This window comes from Nanorana parkeri, unplaced genomic scaffold, assembly GCF_000935625.1.
Source record: "Nanorana parkeri isolate BGI_ZX_2015 unplaced genomic scaffold, ASM93562v1 scaffold1756, whole genome shotgun sequence".
In the NCBI taxonomy this organism is placed as follows: domain Eukaryota; kingdom Metazoa; phylum Chordata; class Amphibia; order Anura; family Dicroglossidae; genus Nanorana; species Nanorana parkeri.
In genome coordinates, this window is record NW_017308024.1 from 114,212 (window position 1) to 132,231 (window position 18,020).

The window sequence follows — 18,020 nt, forward strand, 5'->3', positions numbered from 1 at the left end:
GTATATATAGTGAGAATTCGCTCCAAACAGTAGCGCATTAAGGACGCATCCACTCGCAGAAATCTTCATTTCAGGGCTTCCTTGCCCACTTTTATTAAAGGACAGTTCACAAACAGGAACAATTACCCTCGCAGGGGTTCTTTTGCATGTCTTGGCAACACATGCCCATCAAGCCTCCTGGCATTGCATTTGCAGCACCGCTGCTCTGGCCTTAGACCTCAGACCACTGTCTGTTCCTCCAGACAGTCTCAGTCTCGTACTAAACTGCACACTTGGCTTTGTCAAACCTGCAGCACCCTGCTGCATGGGACTCTACTCTGACTCTTGGGTGGAGTTTTCCTGTCTCCCAGGTGGAGTCCTGAGCCCTTCCCAACACCTTTATTGTAAAGGCTGTGCACACCTGTGCCATCAGCATGCGCTGGCCACTCAGAATCTGGACACCCCCCACCCACCGCAGCCGGAAGAAGTAGGGGGCCCTCCTATGAGTACTGGCCCAGACGGCATTATGACATGTACAATAGGGGCCATGTAAATGGCAGGCTAGGCTCACAAGAAATAGGCAGTTTGGTACTAGTGTTGTTCTGCCTAAAGAGCACAGCCAGCGCTGGACCGAGGAGGAATTTCGTGACAGCGCTAGGGTTGCCACCTTTTCTTCAAGCGAAACCCGAACACTCTAGCGACGGGCGGACATTTTTTGGGGAGAATGAGTCGCGGCTTATTCATATGTGAATAGTGCCGCCCATTCATATGTAAATATCCCAGCTGAGACTATTTTCAGTGGGGGGCCAGTAGCCCCTATCTTAATTTTGGTTGCCCCTGTCTGCCTGACATCTTGTGTCCGGGTTTCTGCTGCCATGAAACCCGAACACAGCATTCAAAACCCGGACTGTCCAGGTGAATCCTGGACAGGTGGCAACGCTAGACAGCGCTGGAGCCTGGAGAGGGTAAGTAGAATTATTTTTAACACAGGAGGAGTGGGAATAGACAATAGATAAAACATTTTAACTGCAGTTCCTTTTTAAGGCAGCACATGTATTATGAATGGGCCGGCAATGCAACAGATTAAAAAAACACACATAACCCTGTTTTTAAAAATGCAGCACAGCACCACAGACAGTATATGCGCTGCGCAGTGAGTCGGGCTCTACTGTACAATGCATTGGGGCGCTATTCACAATGAATGGCCCCACAATGCACCGGACATAGAGCGAGTGCTTTGCCACGCGTGTGTTTTAGCACGCATTGCCTCTAATGCACAAGTGTAAAATAGACCTTAGTGCAGGGGGTGGGCAACTCCGGTCCTCCAGCTGTTGTGGAACTACAAGTCCCATGAGGCATTGAAAGACTGACTTCCAGAGGCAGACGCATGTCAGGATTTGTAGTTATAGCACAGCTGGAGGGCCCTAGTGGTTTTTGAGTCAATGACCTGGATCTAGTACGCAGATCAGGATTTCTGACTTCTCTGGCTGCATGCTTGTTCCAGGTAAGCGACTTGATGTTGTAAAGCCAGAGACAGCCAGGCAGCTAGCATTTCCAGGATGGAGGTCAGCAGTGGTAGGCACTGCATACATTTCAGTTCAGGTTTCCTTTCTTTCTGACTTCTGTGTCGTTGTTGTTTCTCTACAGAACGGCATCAGCGCTCTGCACATCGCTGCACGACGCGGGAATGTTATCATGGTGCGGCTGTTGTTGGACAGAGGAGCCCTGATTGACGCACGCACCAAGGTAATGAGCCGTTCCAAGCAGCGCCGGGTTTACTATCTCTGTTGCCCCAAGGCCAGGTTCCTTACGCCCCCTCCCTGCAAAACTCTCCCCCAATGGAGAATGGCAACCAGATGGCGGGGGCAGCAGGGTTTTATTTATTTATTTATTTTACTTTTTTATTACTTTTTTACATTTTAAATTTTTTATTAATTTTTTTACTTTTTTAAATTTTTATTTATCTTATTATCTTTTACTTTTTATTTTTTTATATATTTGTTATATTTTATTTTACTTTTATTTTATTTATTTTTTCTTACTTAATTTTTTATTTTTTTTTCTATTTTAATACTTTTTAAATAAAGTTAAGAAGCCCCCACGTGATAGCATTTGGGGGTGACAGGTTCTCTTTATTGAACCTCCAATACAGGAGTTTGAGCACAGCACTGTGCTGGAACTCATCCTGGAGAACATCCTGCTCTGCTCCCCGATCTCCATCCTGAGCTACCTTGCCATGGTCCCGGGTCCCGCAGAAGAACGGGAGTCCCCGAAAACCATGGCGGGGAGGGAGGCCACTGGTGGGGAGAGAGGTAACCAGCGGGGAGGACAGACCTGCAGGCTGCATTCAAGTGATCTTGACGACATCTCCAGGGTCACGTGTACAGAACAAGTGGCGGCTTCCCCGCTGTACATTTTCCTATGTTTGCCCAAAGCAGGGCTAACTGTAGAAAATGACTGCCCGTCCAGCGCCCGGAACTGCATGTCCAAGGCTTTGGTCGATAGGAATTCCATACCCCGGCTACCCCTCTACTCCCTGCTGCCCCAAGCCCGGCCTCGGTGGCCTTGTGGGAAATCCGGCCCTGGTTCCAAGCAGAACTGAGATATGGGACTGAGGAGAGAGAATTCCGTTCTAATCCTAAATAAAATTAAAGAAGCTTGACCTGAGTGCGTGTAGTATGCAAACAGGGGAAGGAAAGCATAGAGAAAAAACCCATCTCATGCTACCTGCCTGTATGTGGTAGATTTCCAGTAGTCAGTGAGGGTTAGTGCAAGCCGAGGTTCATGAGACCCAGAACAACAAAATGCAAATATCTGATACAAATGTACAATTTCTCTTCTTTCTCTTACAAAATGTAACAAGGTATAAAAGGGGGGTATCTGAACTGACTCATCAATACACCGATCAGCCATAACATAACATCAGGACCACCAGCCTAATATACAGTAGGTCCCCATTTTCCTGACCCGTCCAGGCATGGAATCCACTAGACCTCGGAATGTATGCTGTGCTATCTGGCACCAAGCCGTCAGTAGCAGATCCTTTAAGTCCTGTAAGTTGTGAGGTGATCGGCCTCCATGGATCGGACTTGTTTTTCCAGCACATCCCACAGATAATTGGATTGAGATCTGGAGAATCTGAAGGCCAAGTCAACACCTCGAACACGCTATGTTCTTCAAACCATTCTTGAACCATTTTTGCCATGTGGCAGGGCGCATTATCCTGCTGAAAGAGGCCACTTTTAATAATGGCATTATCAGGGAATGCCATTTTCCATGAAGCCGTGTACTTAGCAACAATGTTTAGGTAGGTGGCACATGTCAAAGTTTTCCCAGCAGAACATTGCCCAAAGCATCGCAATGCTTCCGCCTCACTTCACCAGTGGTTATAATGTTATGGCTGATCGGTGCATACTGCATGTTACTGTATGTGTGATAGTAACATCTCTGTGATAGTAACATCTCAATGCTTCCTACAGGATGAGCTGACCCCTTTGCACTGTGCTGTAAGGAATGGACACGTCCGGATTTCAGAGATTCTTCTGGATCATGGCGCTCCCATACAAGCCAAAACCAAGGTAGGACAAGCCAGGCATGGATCAGATTAACATTACATGACCAAAATAAACTGGAACAAGTACTGTGACAGCCAAAGGCTTACAGGGTTATTCACAAAAGGGTGAAGAGTTTGGAGAAGGCAGGAGAAGTGAACAATCTAGGACAACATAGCTGGACTGGAAAAATTCTCCAATTCAGCTCACTTTCCAGTTCAGTTATGTTGTCCTAGATTGTTCACTTCTCCGGCCTTCTCCAAACCCTTCACCCTTCTGTGAATAACCCTCTTAATAATGATAGGGCTCCATTTACCATATCACCAAATGGCCTCCTTGCTCCTTGCATTGCTCTCCATGGGTAAAGCTAGGTTTAAGAAGCACTCCCGGAAGCGCTTGCCTTGGGTTTGCTCATTCACTAAGAGTGCAATAAGCAAACCTGTAAATGCACAGCACCGTGTCAATATCAACCCATCAGAACCCATCTTCTACCGATGTGACTTCAGTAAACTGAGTTCACATGTCCCCGGCCAGCATGCCCAGAGAAGTACTTTTGCTTCTTGTATGGCAGCAGTGGTCTCTCTGCAGAGATCCATCACACCAGTGGCATCACCCGGGTAACACCATTGGAGGGGTGACACCAAAATGACTGCCAGTCATTTTAGTGTCACCCCCTCTAAAATGTCGGGCACTCGGTCATGGATCGAGAGCCCGACAGTGTCAGGAGAGAGTAGGGCACCCCACGGCATAACTCATCCCACCAGGTGAACGTCCCCTCCTCTCTCTGCGGGCATCCATCACTAAGATGGCCGCCGGCAGGCGTCAATTAGATGGTCGTGCATGCACAATGACGTCATGCGTGATGACGTCACGGTGGGGTGTCACCTGGTTTTCTGCTCCGGGGGATGCCTGGCCTTGGGACACCCCTGCATCACACCCCCTGCTCAGAGTCTGAGCCAGAGCTGTCCAGTCAGCAGGGACTTTAGACATTTGTTGATTGCTAAGCTATAGGTGTGGCTCAGCAGAGAGATCATTGCCTCAGCACAGAAAGCAAGGGTACGTCTCAGCAGCCTGCTGGCCAGGGACAGGCTTCTCTAATCAGGTTGTGGCTGCTTCCTTAAAGACAATGAACTGTAAGACTTTGCATGCTTTTTATATTGTAGCACCTGGAATGTGCTGATATGAACTGAAAGTTGAGTTGGCCTTTAATCACATCTTGATACTTGTCTGTTTCCTTTGTCCCAGGCCAGCTGGGAATGTCACCACATACGAGTGCTCTGTTTTTTTGAGTTACCAGCGTTGAAACGTTAGTTGTATATGACGGCTGCATTTAAAGATTTCCTTTACCAATTTTTTTCTTTGTTTCCAGAACGGCCTATCTCCTATTCATATGGCCTCACAAGGAGACCACCTGGACTGCGTGCGGCTACTCTTGCAATACCAAGCTCAGATAGATGACATCACGTTGGATCACCTGACTCCGCTGCACGTAGCAGCTCACTGTGGTCACCATCGCGTGGCAAAACTGCTCCTGGAGAAGGGGGGCAAGCCAAACGCCCGGGCCCTAGTACGTGTCCGCTAGGCAAAACGATCATCAGCCCTCATGATATGCAGTTCTGAATGTCTGACCAATTATGATATTTCTCTTCTCTAATCCCACGAAACATCGTTTTCCTTCCACAATTCTCTTTTATTATTTAACAGCCCTACTAGTATTCCTTCTTAATGATTTCCTCCCGCGTCTCCTCTTCTGCGCTGTTCTTGGTCTGATCATTTTTCCATCTACTTCCGATCAGCTTTTTACTGTATTCTTTTCAAATGTTCATTATTCCATTTTTTCCCCTTCTCTTTTTAACCCCGGCCGTGTCTTCTTTGTAGAATGGCTTCACTCCTTTACACATAGCCTGCAAGAAGAGCCACGTCAGAGTCATGGAGCTTCTCCTGAAATCTGGGGCGTCCATTGATGCGGTCACGGAGGTAAGGGAACCATGCTGAGCGAGTCATTTTATTGGGTCTAATCTATATGTGATGTTATTTAGAGGATTCCCTTTTATTCCATTTATTCAGGCTCACTTTCCTTTTATTCTGACCAAGACACCCAACTGAAGTCCCAGAGATAGCTGTTCAGTCAGATAGACTTATACTAACTAACCTCCATTTTCATAGGCTCGCCTTAAAGGTTCCTTTTTATAGCAGTTGTACTTAGACATGTAAGCTGCGGAAAAATTGGGTTTGGTTCCGTTATTTCGGGATTCGGATCTGTAATTCAATTCTGTTCGGGTATCAGATTTGGACGAAATCTGAATTTTCAGTTGTTTCAGATGAGTTTATGAATATTCGTTGCGAATGCCACAGAAAACCATATCCAGATATGAATACTAAAGCTGGATCTCCCAGACCCGAATGGCATTCGGGAGTCCGAATTTCCGAATACCAATTGGGAGCTCCAGAAAGCAATAAGGGTCTGGGAGCTATATTAAAGCTGAGGCTTCCAGACCCGAATGGCATTCGAGCATCAGTTTTAGTATTATGTATATATAAGTAGTATTCTATAATACGAACAAATATTCGTAGCGGCAACATTGTGACCCATATCTACATAAAACTAAACCTGAGGCTCCCAGAAGGGGTCCGGTGCACCAGCACACGTTGCATATCGCCGCGAACGTCGCAGTGAGAGCAATCATTTTAGGGCCATCAATCACTGATAACACTAAACTGATGAGCGGTAAAAGCTTTTAAAGCGTCGCCTATGGCCAATTTTGGATATTATCGTTTTTTTGAGGTTTCGCGCATTTTATCATTTAATATAGGGGCAACTGTTTTTTTTTTTTTTATTTCGGTAATTTTTCCATAATATATTAAAAAATAAAACCCCCAGTGGTGAATAAATACCACCAAAAGAAAGCTCTATCTGTCCCTAAAAAAGGGTATAAAATTCATTTCAGTACAGCGCTGCATGACGGAATAAATGTCAGTCAAAGTACCGCAGTGCTGAATACTGAAAAATGGCCTGGATGGGAAGGGGGTTTAACACCGCGGATTAAACTGGTTAAACCCAGAATTGTTTTTTTTTCATTATTACTTTATATTGGCTTTTCTAAATGGCAGACAAGATAATGAAGAGATAAGATGAAGGTTTTAGTGCAGAATAACACTTTTGGTAGTTAAACAGAATATTTTTATAGATATTTGTACATCAGACCAAAAAGAGGGACAATGTAGTAGGAAAAGGGAACAGAGTGATTTTGTTCCAAAAGCAGGAAGGTCCCTCCAAATGCAGGACAGTTGGGAGGTATGGAGGGATCGAAGTTGGTGGAGCTTAGCCATGAAGTCATTAAAAGCTAAGGCCAGTTTGACTTTCCATAGTTAGCAAGGGGCACAGAAGAAGTTTTTGGCCAATGACGTCATGTTGTGTCTACTCAGATCTTGGAGAACATGTCAACTTGAATTCTACTCTAAGTAATCTTTGTCTCTCCTTCTCTTGTATAGTCCGGCCTCACCCCTCTCCACGTTGCTGCCTTCATGGGACATCTACCCATCGTGAAAACATTGCTGCAGAGAGGAGCATCACCCAATGTGTTCAGTGTGGTGAGAACTAAACTACACATCTGCTACATATCTTCTCAGTACCATGAAAAGGAGGCAGGGTGCTGCAGATGTCTTCTAAAAGTATATTCTATCAGGGAAAAGTGTTTTGCTGCCATCAGCTTCCTCAGGTCACATTGCAGAGCCTTCACAGCATCTGTACACAGTTGGGCATTGTCTGGACATTTCCTAGGCAGCTATATTTAAACAAATGGCACTTTATCAGCCAGATGTTCAGTGAATGTAAGAAAGCAGAAGGCTTCAGCTGGTCATACAATCCTTAAAGTGACACTAAACTTATTTGTGTATCACTGGGCTGTAGATCCTCCCATGATGGACTACAATCTCATGTTTAGTTTACTCATTTGTATTGAGATTGTAGTCCATCCCGGGAGCGAGCTTGGAGCGGTGACTACTTTACAACACACACAGGGACCATGGGGAACAAAAGAAGCCCCCCTCCAGAAGGAAGGACAGTGTCGGCACCAATTCAGAGATGATTGGAGGATGTACAGCCGAGTGATACACAAAAAAGATACATTGCTGTTAATAATTAGGGTACTTGAACGCATTTAAGATTTAACTGCTGAGTTTAGTGTTTCTTTCAAGAAGAACTCTGGGAAAAGCACAAACTTACCCTTGCTCATTTTGTCTAAGGGGCGCAAATAAATCTGTATTACTCACCTGGTTCTTGGTCCTATGGCATTCGGCGCTCAGCTCTCTTCTCCTCCACTCCAGCTGTGGGATGTCCCTCATGTCTAATGCTGGTCAATGGACCTACATAAGATGTGATGACGTCAGCTTTCTTTAGACTGCTGGAGCCCAGGGGAGAAGAGATTGTGGGGACTGGTCTAGAAGCCTGGAGGGAGCCGGCTGGACCGGGGAGCAGGTAAGTAAAAATGAGCACTTAAGGGGGTAGTAGTCCCACTTCAAGGGTAAGTTTGTGATTTTCCCAAAGTTCTTCTTTACATGTATGCTGTTAAAGGGTCAGTCCAGCCAAAACTGATTTCTTTCACATCCATTGAGGGCCGTAGAAAGTCAGTCACCTTTGGGTTATATCGCCACCTACAGGAGTAGTTGACACTGGTAACAAAAAAACAGTTGGTTGACCCAGGGTAGCCCCTCCTACTACCAGCATGCTCAGTTTTGTAGCAAAGCAGTGCCAACGCAATGATGAATGAGAACCTTCACAGACATATTGTATACATTTTTTATTTTTATGACCCACATGGCACTTGTGCTGGTGGCCATCTGTAGTAGGGGCAGCTGAAGCCTGCTCCATTCATTTCGGGGAACTACCTGAAGTCTCCCTGCCCATGTGGTGCATTGAGATCCTGCAAACTCAGCACTCAGTGCAGCAACCATTTTGATGAGGTTGGGCTGTCAGAAGGAAAGAAAATGGCCCCCCAAAAAAGTATCCATACACTCCTGGGATATATGGACGGATACAGTATATGGATATCTGCAGACAGTATAGTGTATGCCGTTTTCTCATTGGGCAAGAAAGACAGAAGTGGGCGGAGAAAGCAAAATAATTATGAAACCACTCATATATATCGATAATGTTAAAGGTGGGGGCAATAAATAACATTAGAGCAAGATTAAAATGAAGGTGAAGGTCCGCTTTAGTTTCCCTTCCTAAATAACTCCAATGCATTTGCCAAATGGTTAAATGTCAATGAAATCTTCCAATTTTTGCCAAAATTTCTGGGAAATGAAAACTCAATTTTCCCTTATCTCTGCTAGAATGATATATACAGCTGGCACAGCTCCAGGCTTACCTCCACCCAACATGTATCATCACATACTTGTTCTGTATGTCACCATAAACTGTAAGTTTCTTGTCTGTTACAGAAAGTAGAGACGCCATTGCACATGGCGGCCCGTGCAGCTCACACAGATGTGGCAGAGTTTTTACTACAAAACAAAGCAAAGGTGAACGCCAGAGCCAAGGTAAGGAGAATGAGGGAAACATTGGGAAACTTTAATGCACTTAGAGCCCAACTCCAGCCAAAAACGTTTTTACTTTGCTTTGGATTGAGCAATGAAGGGTTAGAACCCTGGTCAGCATTTTATTGCAGTCTGTCTTTTTTTTTTTTAAGATTACGCTTCACTTCCTGTCAGGGCAGGAAGTGATGCCAATTTCTCCAATAGGGACCCAGGCAAAGAGTCTGGATGGATTAGAAGTTCAGAACCTTCCTGTCCTGGTGACAACAGAACCCCCAGATTTTTTATACAGGTGTCACAGGGACAGGAAGTGAAAGGAAACTCTGTGTAGACAGTAGGAGCTTTTAAGGCAAACTCCATACTTTAAACCAACCGGTGTACCGAACTGTGACCCGGTCACTACAGAGGCAGCCATTTTGTTTGCACTATTGTAGGGGATTTAACCAGTGCTGGGGCAAGGTCTTTTAGCATTCAAGGCAAAAAGACAAAGTGCACCTCCCCCATCCCCAATGAGTATTATTGGGGATGAATTATTATTATTATTAATTATCTATTATTATTATTATTATTATTATTATTATTGTCTTGAATTGTATTGTAACTGTAATGTCTTCCTTATATTGTAAAGCGCTGCACAAACTGTTGGCGCTATATAAATACTATGTAATAATAATAATAATAATAGGTTGAGGGTTCTGTCCTTTTTGCACCCCCTTCCTGTTGGAGTATCCAGGGCTGGCTGGCCTAATAGGGATTAGAGACAAACTGGTCATGGCATGTTAACATTATTGGTCCCAATGGAGTTGGCTAAGGATTGTGCCACAGTGGATGACTCCATTTTGCAAGGGTGAAAAGTGCACTTTAAAATGTCTTTTTTCCCCAAGCCATTAATCTATGTTGTCCACCTGTTAGACGTGAACCGACTGTGCAGGCATTCAAAATTAAACTTTACATGCAATGCTCATGTTTGCTTCTAATGGCTGAACTCTGGTCTTAAGGAGAGGTACTATCAGTGGTGTAACTATAGCCATAGCAGCCCAGGCGACTGCTATGGGGCCTGGGGGTGGAAAGGGGCCCATTAGGTTGTTAAGGCAAATTAAACATGGAACATGTGAAGATAATACAGTACTATACCATTTAGGGTTGTAGTGGCTGCAGTTGACGACAAGGCTAATCCCCTGTAAAGTCCACAGTGTAGAGATGACTTCTATTCTGACTCCGATCGTTGTATTAGTGATTTATTCCTTGCTGAGACCTCTATGCCTGGCCTGTCTAAGCAGATATAATCACTGCGGACAATCCCCATCAGATAGCTGGACTCACCAAATACTCATCCACAAAAAGCTTTATTGTATGCAGCAGGTTACATCAGACAACAGGATACATCAGATGAATGAACAGATGGTATGTGGAGGTCAAGGATGATAATGTTTCCAAGCTAGCATGTACCTGTGGTCCTGCTATAGGCAGCCATGACACTAAACGACTAGTTCTTGAAGAAAGGGGAAATGCATCATAAATGGGAGGGAACACAGAAAAAGTGGAGCAATAACCAAAATGCCCACAAGATGGCAGTATAATAACCAGCTATACAACTGCTATAATGCATGGCTTAAGGAATATTACCTATGTGAATTCTCACTTCACATTAATATGAATATTAACTGTGGCTATGTACTGTGTCATATTTTTATGCACTTATTGTGACAGCACAACTTCAGATGCACAAGAGGAGTCTATGGGATTTTAATATAGTTACTCGCGGCTCAAAGAGAGGTCTTCAGGGGTGCCCCCAGGGGCGTAACTAGAAATCCCAGGGCCCCATAGCAAAAAATTTTAAGGCCCCCCCACAACCACCCCCCCCCCCCCGCCCCATTTTAATAGAAATACGCTGATCAGCACATTTTTGAGCGTTTTTAATTGCGTTTCAGCGCTGAAAATTGCTCTTTCAAAAATCAAAACCACGGTGAAACGCTTCCACCCTGGTGTGAATGGCGCCTGAATGAGGCCTAACACTTTAATACTGCCTCACCAATGAGAGGCTGAGGAAAGGGGGATTATAAAAAAAATGAAGGAAACATTGAGGATACAGAGTCCACACACAGAGTCCTCAATGTCTTTTTCTGCAGCCTCAGCACTCAGTGAATGGGAAGCACTCAGTACAGAGGCTTCCCATTCATTCACAAACTGCTGATAGTAAGATATTTACTATCAAGCAGATTCTCAATGGGGAGGAGCCTCTGTACTGCTTCTCCCCATTGAGAATGTAAATCACCTCCTGTTCATTCATGACTGGGGACACATACAGGTGAAACTCGAATAATTAGAATATCGTGCAAAGTTCATTTATTTCACTAATGCAACTTAAAAGGTAAAACTAATATATGAGATAGACTCATTACATGCAAAGCAAGATAATTCAAGCCGTGATTTGTCATCATTGTGATGATTATGGCTTACAGCTCATGAAAACCCCAAGAACCCCAAATCCACAACCTCAAAAAAAGTAGATTATTACATGCAATCAATAAAACAAGGATTGTACATAGAACAATATCGGACCTCTGAAAAGTACAAGCATGCATATGTACTCAGTACTTGGTTTGGGCCCCTTTTGCAGCACTTACTGCAATTACTTTTGCACGATATTCTAATTATTCGAGTTTCACCTGTAGTATTATGTGTCCCCAGTTATTTGCAAACACAGGAGTGATCGGTCAATCACTCCAGTGTATGTGCTGCACACGGAGGACCGGTAAATATCAATGATACTTACCGATCCTCTGCTCGGCCACGTACAGAGCAGCTGCCGTCCTCAAACTGACAGGAGGACAGCGGGTCGGCTCTCCCCCCCGCCTGCCGATCGATCACGAGCGTCAGGCGGGGAGGAGATCAGAGCCGCTGTCCTCCTGTCAGTTTCAGGACGGCAGCGGCTCCTCCGCCGTCCATTTTTTTTTGGATCCCCGCTGCCTCTGCCCATATAAGCGGGGGAGAGCAGCGGGGATCCGGGCCCCCCCAGTGCCGTGGGCCCCATAGCGACCGCACCGGTCGCTATGGTGGTAGTTCCGCCACTGGATGCCCCCATTGTATTTTTGCTATTGGGCCTCGTGATTATGTCGTTATGGCCCTGGGTAGGATATTGCTTTATGGTAAGCAATTATTTAAATCACTAGATAGAACCAATTCATATCTTCTCTTACTTTCCTTGTAATGGAATCGGATCGAAACTATTGTCCAGTACATGTCTGAGTCTGAACTGGGCTAATGAACATTTCCCTTTCATCCACTACTCAGATACCTGTTTTTATGTGCTCTCTGTTATTTGTAATCACACAGGACGACCAGACCCCCCTACACTGTGCAGCCCGCTCTGGGCACTTGGACATGGTACGCCTGCTGTTATCAAACGGAGCTCACCCAGACCCCCCTACCACGGCAGGGCATACGCCGCTGCACCTGAGTGCCCGAAGTGGTCACACACAAACTGCCGAGCTTCTGCTGGATAACCAAGCTGCACATACTTCCGTGACTAAGGTAACAAAGTGCATCACCTGATGTCCTTTTCTGACCGTATCCTACTGTACCATCCGTACTTCTCTACCCATGGTTCCTCAAAGCACTATCGCCTTCTTTATTAGAGACGGTGGCCAGAAACGTCATCTTTGACTGCAGGGGGCTTGGAGAATTCATTGCTGGCCTGATGCTGATGATTATACTTTTGTAGGCATTAATCTAGCTCCAACAATTTATACAGAGCTTCACATACCGCACATTCACATCAGTCCCTGCCCTCATGGAGCTTAGAGTCTAATCTCCTATCTCTCATGTGTACACACTCGCTAGGGCCAATGTGTCTCACCAGCTCATATGCATACATCATTTTTTTTTTAAGCCCGTGGAGCGTGCTACGAAACACCCAAAAAGTGAACAAAAAAGGTGCATGTGAAGGGATGCTATCTAAAGGGTCCGTCTCCCAAAGAGACAGAGCCCATCCCTGAACCCCCGGGCCGCAAGGTTCCTGACAGGGACAAGGCACTCGTGCCCACCTGGCCAAAACCAGGTGGACCCATTAATCATGGCCAGCCGAAGTGGAGTGAACAACACATAAAAATAGTGAAAGGTGCACATATAGTGAGAAAAATTATTTAGAGTGCCAATGTGAATACAATGGCTAGGCCTTGCTGCCCGGTAATAAAAATGACCCCTGGATTCAGTCAAAAGGCCTAGCCCAAGAGGTGATGTGCAACAAAAGCAAAGGTGTCGTGCCAAAATGCCTTTCGCAGCAGTGGGGTCCCAAACCCAAAGTGCTACTCGAGCACCCCTGGGTCACATCTCCAGGGGGGCGTAAACCCCACAGGCTTCGTTGCTCCCCAGCCCATGGCCAGACGAGGTAGACTCATCCAAATCAGGAGGAATTGGGTCCTGCCAGATCCCAGTGCCGAGGAGTATTCCATATCCCCACTCTATATGTGAGTGGACACTCATTTGGTTTCCTCCCTATAGCCAGGGCCTTTAAGGAACCCCAATGACCAGGCAGGTTACTCAGATTCCAGCCATACCAGCCATAAGGCCAGTACAGCGGCTCCTCTCCACTCCTGCAACTGATAAGAACAGATACTACACTTGATCTTAGCCAAAAGGCAGAGAAGCGATATATGCATATCATATACTGTACATGCAAAGGATAGCTTAGACAGGAGCCAATTACCCTTCCAGCATATCTTTGGAATGTGGGAGGAAACTGTAGTACTCATAGGAAAGACAAACAAGCATAGGGAGAACATGCAAACTCCTTGAAGATAGTGTCCTGGCCGGCATTAAAACCAAGGACCCCCAGTTCTTCAAGGCAGAACTGCTAACCACTGAGCCACTGTGTTCAGCAGTGCCAGTAAGTCAGGTGAGAAGCCCTCAGGAAGATGGGATATAAGAAAGGGGTGATATGTCTGGACTTCTTGTTTGATTAAAGGGGAATCTGCCCTAACTGTCTCTTCATTTGCTTGCTGCCTTTCTCTCCTTTGTCTCTATATAAGGTTTGTCACAGCACCAATTTCAACTTGCCTATTACAAACATGGCTGACATCTGGATCTCAGTATATGTTTTGGAAAAGAAGCTGTAGTGTTGAATATATTTCTATACAATGGTTCCTACAGTTTTTTTTTCAGTAAAGGAAGATTATGAAGTTCTGTTCTTTTGGGCTCTTTGTAGGGTCTGTAGTACAGACACTTCTCTTGCTATGTATCCCTACAGTGTTTCTTCTCTTTGACAGGTCGTTTTAACTGTAAACTTCCTGACTCCTTGCCCTCAGTCCTCTGCTAACCCATCTCTTTTCTGTCCTCAGAAAGGTTTCACTCCCCTCCATGTGGCTGCCAAATACGGGAAGATCCAGATTGCCGAGCTTCTACTGGAGAGAGGAGCTCACGGCAACAGTGCCGGCAAGGTGACTGCAATACCTCATGTGTTATTGTCTATGCTTCACAGGGAGAGCTCAGCAGAACATTACAATCTATTTTTGGTGACATCGTATGGGCATTAGGGGTCTAGGTTTAACCCCATTCTTTTCCTTTTAACATATATATTGTAGGCAGAGGGAGAAGATTACACTAGTAAACGGCATGTATTTCTTATCTTGCTATCTCATGCTTGTATAGGCTTAAAAAGCATCAGTTAGATTTGGTGGAAAAGGTCACCTGTTGTCCTTACAATGTTTGTGGATGTCTAGGGCTGTCAATGCAATGTTTTCATAGAAAGTTGCCTCATTTATCAGTATTATCTCTTAGTGACCAGTTAGATTCAAACTTTCAGTAGGGGATGCAATCTAACTGGCCACTACCCTGGTGCCCAACACATGTAGGTCTTTGGTATTTAAGGTGTGGCCCGCAGGCCCCAACAGTCCATAATGGTAGCACTGATTTGTAAATTCTAGCAGTTTCATGTAACATGTCCCTAGTCTCTGACTGTCCCCTACAGCAGGACTTCAGTCTCCCACCACTCCTGTAGAACAGTCTCTGACCATTTCCCCTAGTAACCCATAGGTCTTTGACAGTCTACTGTAGCATTACATGTAATAAATATTATTTGTAGCCCTTTGGAGACATCAGGGGCCATATTTGAGGTCCCCTATACCCTGTTAGTTGACAACCACTGCAACCACTCGGTTACTGTGTAGCAATGCAATCAGTTATTTATTTAGATACTTTGATAAATGAAGTTGAACATGGTGTCTGCATGGCACACTAGCTTTTGGTAACCTTTGCTGGCAGACAGCATGGCTAACTGTAAATTCACATTGGGTATAATGTCTGCATAGGTGTTAGATTAGAGATTTACAATGGTGTAGAACAATTTTTTGTAAGAGTTTCTCAATCTCACGTGACCCAGAATTGAATCCTTAAAGGAGAACTATGAGATGAGTGATTTCCACTCACCTCATAGTTCTAGCCGACCTGTGACAATGAGACTGTCACAGGTCGGCTCAGTAGATCGGGAAGTGAGCGAACACATACCGGGTTCGCTCACCTCTCGATCCTGTCACGTCGGGATCCGCTCCGGCTGCGGCGTCTCAGTATCCCGCGAGCTTTAGCTCGCGGTATACTGAGCTTAGGGTAACGGGAGGACGCTAGTTTGTGTCCTCCCGTTACCCTAAGGAGAACTATGGGGAAAAACACTGACCCCATAGTTCTCCTTTAAGTCGACTTTATGTCATAGAGTCTACCTCTATTAAAATTCCTCATGTGTTGACACAGAATGCCCATATACACTGACAGATGTACTCCTCATGGACCCTGTGAGTTTTACCATTTACTATTTGCACTGCGGAGAAAAGAATTTCATGCTAATGGAACAAGAGGACACGAAAAGTGTAGACATGCACCCTGAAAAGATAATTTCAAGCACAATGCAGACTTTTTGGTGGGACATTTATAGGAAAATAATGTCTCATAAATACTCAGACTTTTGTCAGGAGATGAAGTCTATCTCAGATAAGACTCTGCTCCTTTGGGCTATGGGCAAAAAAGTAACCATTATATATATGGTGGTGCAACAACTGATGACTGGATCTGGCTTGTAATCTTCAATGTGCACTTATTTCTGGAGCTTGCAGCCAGTAAAAAGGTAGCAGCAAGTTCACACTATTAAGTTGACTGATAATTTTGTATCTAGGCCGGAGCTTCCCTTTTAGGCGATGGAATGAGCTCTTCAGAATATCAGATATGTAAATGTGAATAATATCCTTTTTACCCAGCCAGCACTGCTTGTGTAATGGTCAAAACATGATTAGCTATGCCTAATTAATGTAACATACCATCAAACTTTATTCTTCTATTACCATATTTATATATTTCTCTTAATTGGATGCCTCCTTTGAAAGTTCCCCTGGTAGACCTGCCTGCAGAGTAGAAAGTTAAGAGTAGAAATGTCTGCATTTGTCTTGTCTCAGGGGAAGAGGGCTTGGTATGAAATATTCACTAAGCACGACATCCCCTACTGTTTTCTTTAAGGGTATTTCTTAAATGAATTACTCTAAAATTGGTGGTGTTTTTTTAAAGGGTCAGTACACCGGAATAAATACCTCTGCCCCATGTAAATACACTATGTGGCCAAATGTTTGCGGGCACCTGACCATCACATCAACCTACATGGTCATTGGCCCTCCAAATTACTGAGTTCAAGTGTTTCCATTGAAGTGTACTGTTAAAGCTATAGCATACAAAGACATTTTACACAATTGGGCAACCTTGCGGTAACAGTTTAGTGAAGGCCTTTTTCAGTTCCAGCATGACTGTCCAATGTGCACAAAGCCAGCTCCATAAAGACATGGTTTAAGCAGTGGGGCAGCCACAGCGTCCTAAGTTGCCAAGACCATTTAGTAACCTGTGACGCTCTGTGCGGCTTCCTTCTTCCCAGCTCACTGGCATCACAGGTTGACAGGAGCTGACGCTCATGCTGGTGTCCCACTGAGCTCTTTGCAACCAGTGATATCAGTGAATTGGGTGAGATGACGGACAGACAGCTGACAGGGTGGTCCGGTGTCCCTTTCCCTCCAAACACAAATCAACACAACAACTGCGAGGCCTCCTTCCATCCAGTCATCAATCTCTGCCAGCACAAATCTGGCCCCTTGAAAACAGCATCACCTCAGGTGTTGAATGCCTTAGGGACAGCTCTGGTAACACCAGTTTGACCCTTCAGCTCCTATGTATCATGGACACCACATTAGAGAAATCTCAGTGCGTGAAGTTCCCATTTCCCTCACCTGCTGGGGTAGACTCACTTTTAGGTAATTCATTTTCACTTTTAAAGATAATACAGCAGTAGGTTCCAGACCCCATGGAACCCCCTCTGCTGGAGTCCTTCAGAAACGGGCCAACAAGCAGATAAGCCCACTAGCATTCCTCTATTACTAAATTATTATTATACAGGATTTATATAGCGCCAACAGTTTGCGCAGCGCTTTACAATATAAGGAAGACATTACAATCACAATACAATTCAAGACAAGATGGTAAGGAGGGCCCTGCCCCTGAGGGCTTACAATCTAAAAGGGAGGGGCCAGTGATGTCTGAGGAGGTAGCTGTGTGGGGATGAATTTTATGAGAAAGTGATAGCTCAGTAGTTAGTTTGAGGCAGGATAGACTTCCCTGAAGAGATGAGTCTTGAATTAAAATGTATGGGTGTTTATTTGTTAATAAAGGAGCCTTTGTATTATACTTTAAGACAACTTGTGTGAAATGAAAGCAACATCTAACATGGCTATTTAGTTGTGAAGTGATTTCTCTCTGACTTGTTCTGTCTTTCTTTCTCTTGGACAAAGACTGGCCTGACCCCTCTCCATGTAGCTGTCTATCACAATCACCTTAACATAGTACGTCTTCTCCTGAATAAAGGGGCATCTCCACACTGTACAGCACGGGTAAGTCCATCTGCATTTAATACATACACACCAGCTTGTAATG

General features: G+C 44.9%; 1 protein-coding gene across 1 annotated transcript in view; it reads left to right on the forward strand.

The window, feature by feature from the left end:
• ANK1 (ankyrin 1) overlaps window positions 1–18,020 on the forward strand; it is a 214,595-nt gene that overhangs the window by 109,580 nt on the left and 86,995 nt on the right. The window contains exons 8-16 of the mRNA XM_018571430.1: window positions 1,627–1,725; window positions 3,459–3,557; window positions 4,900–5,097; window positions 5,409–5,507; window positions 7,023–7,121; window positions 8,973–9,071; window positions 12,402–12,599; window positions 14,405–14,503; window positions 17,879–17,977. Of these exons, the coding sequence (XP_018426932.1) occupies window positions 1,627–1,725; window positions 3,459–3,557; window positions 4,900–5,097; window positions 5,409–5,507; window positions 7,023–7,121; window positions 8,973–9,071; window positions 12,402–12,599; window positions 14,405–14,503; window positions 17,879–17,977 (1,089 nt within the window). The remainder of the gene's footprint in view (window positions 1–1,626; window positions 1,726–3,458; window positions 3,558–4,899; window positions 5,098–5,408; window positions 5,508–7,022; window positions 7,122–8,972; window positions 9,072–12,401; window positions 12,600–14,404; window positions 14,504–17,878; window positions 17,978–18,020) is intronic.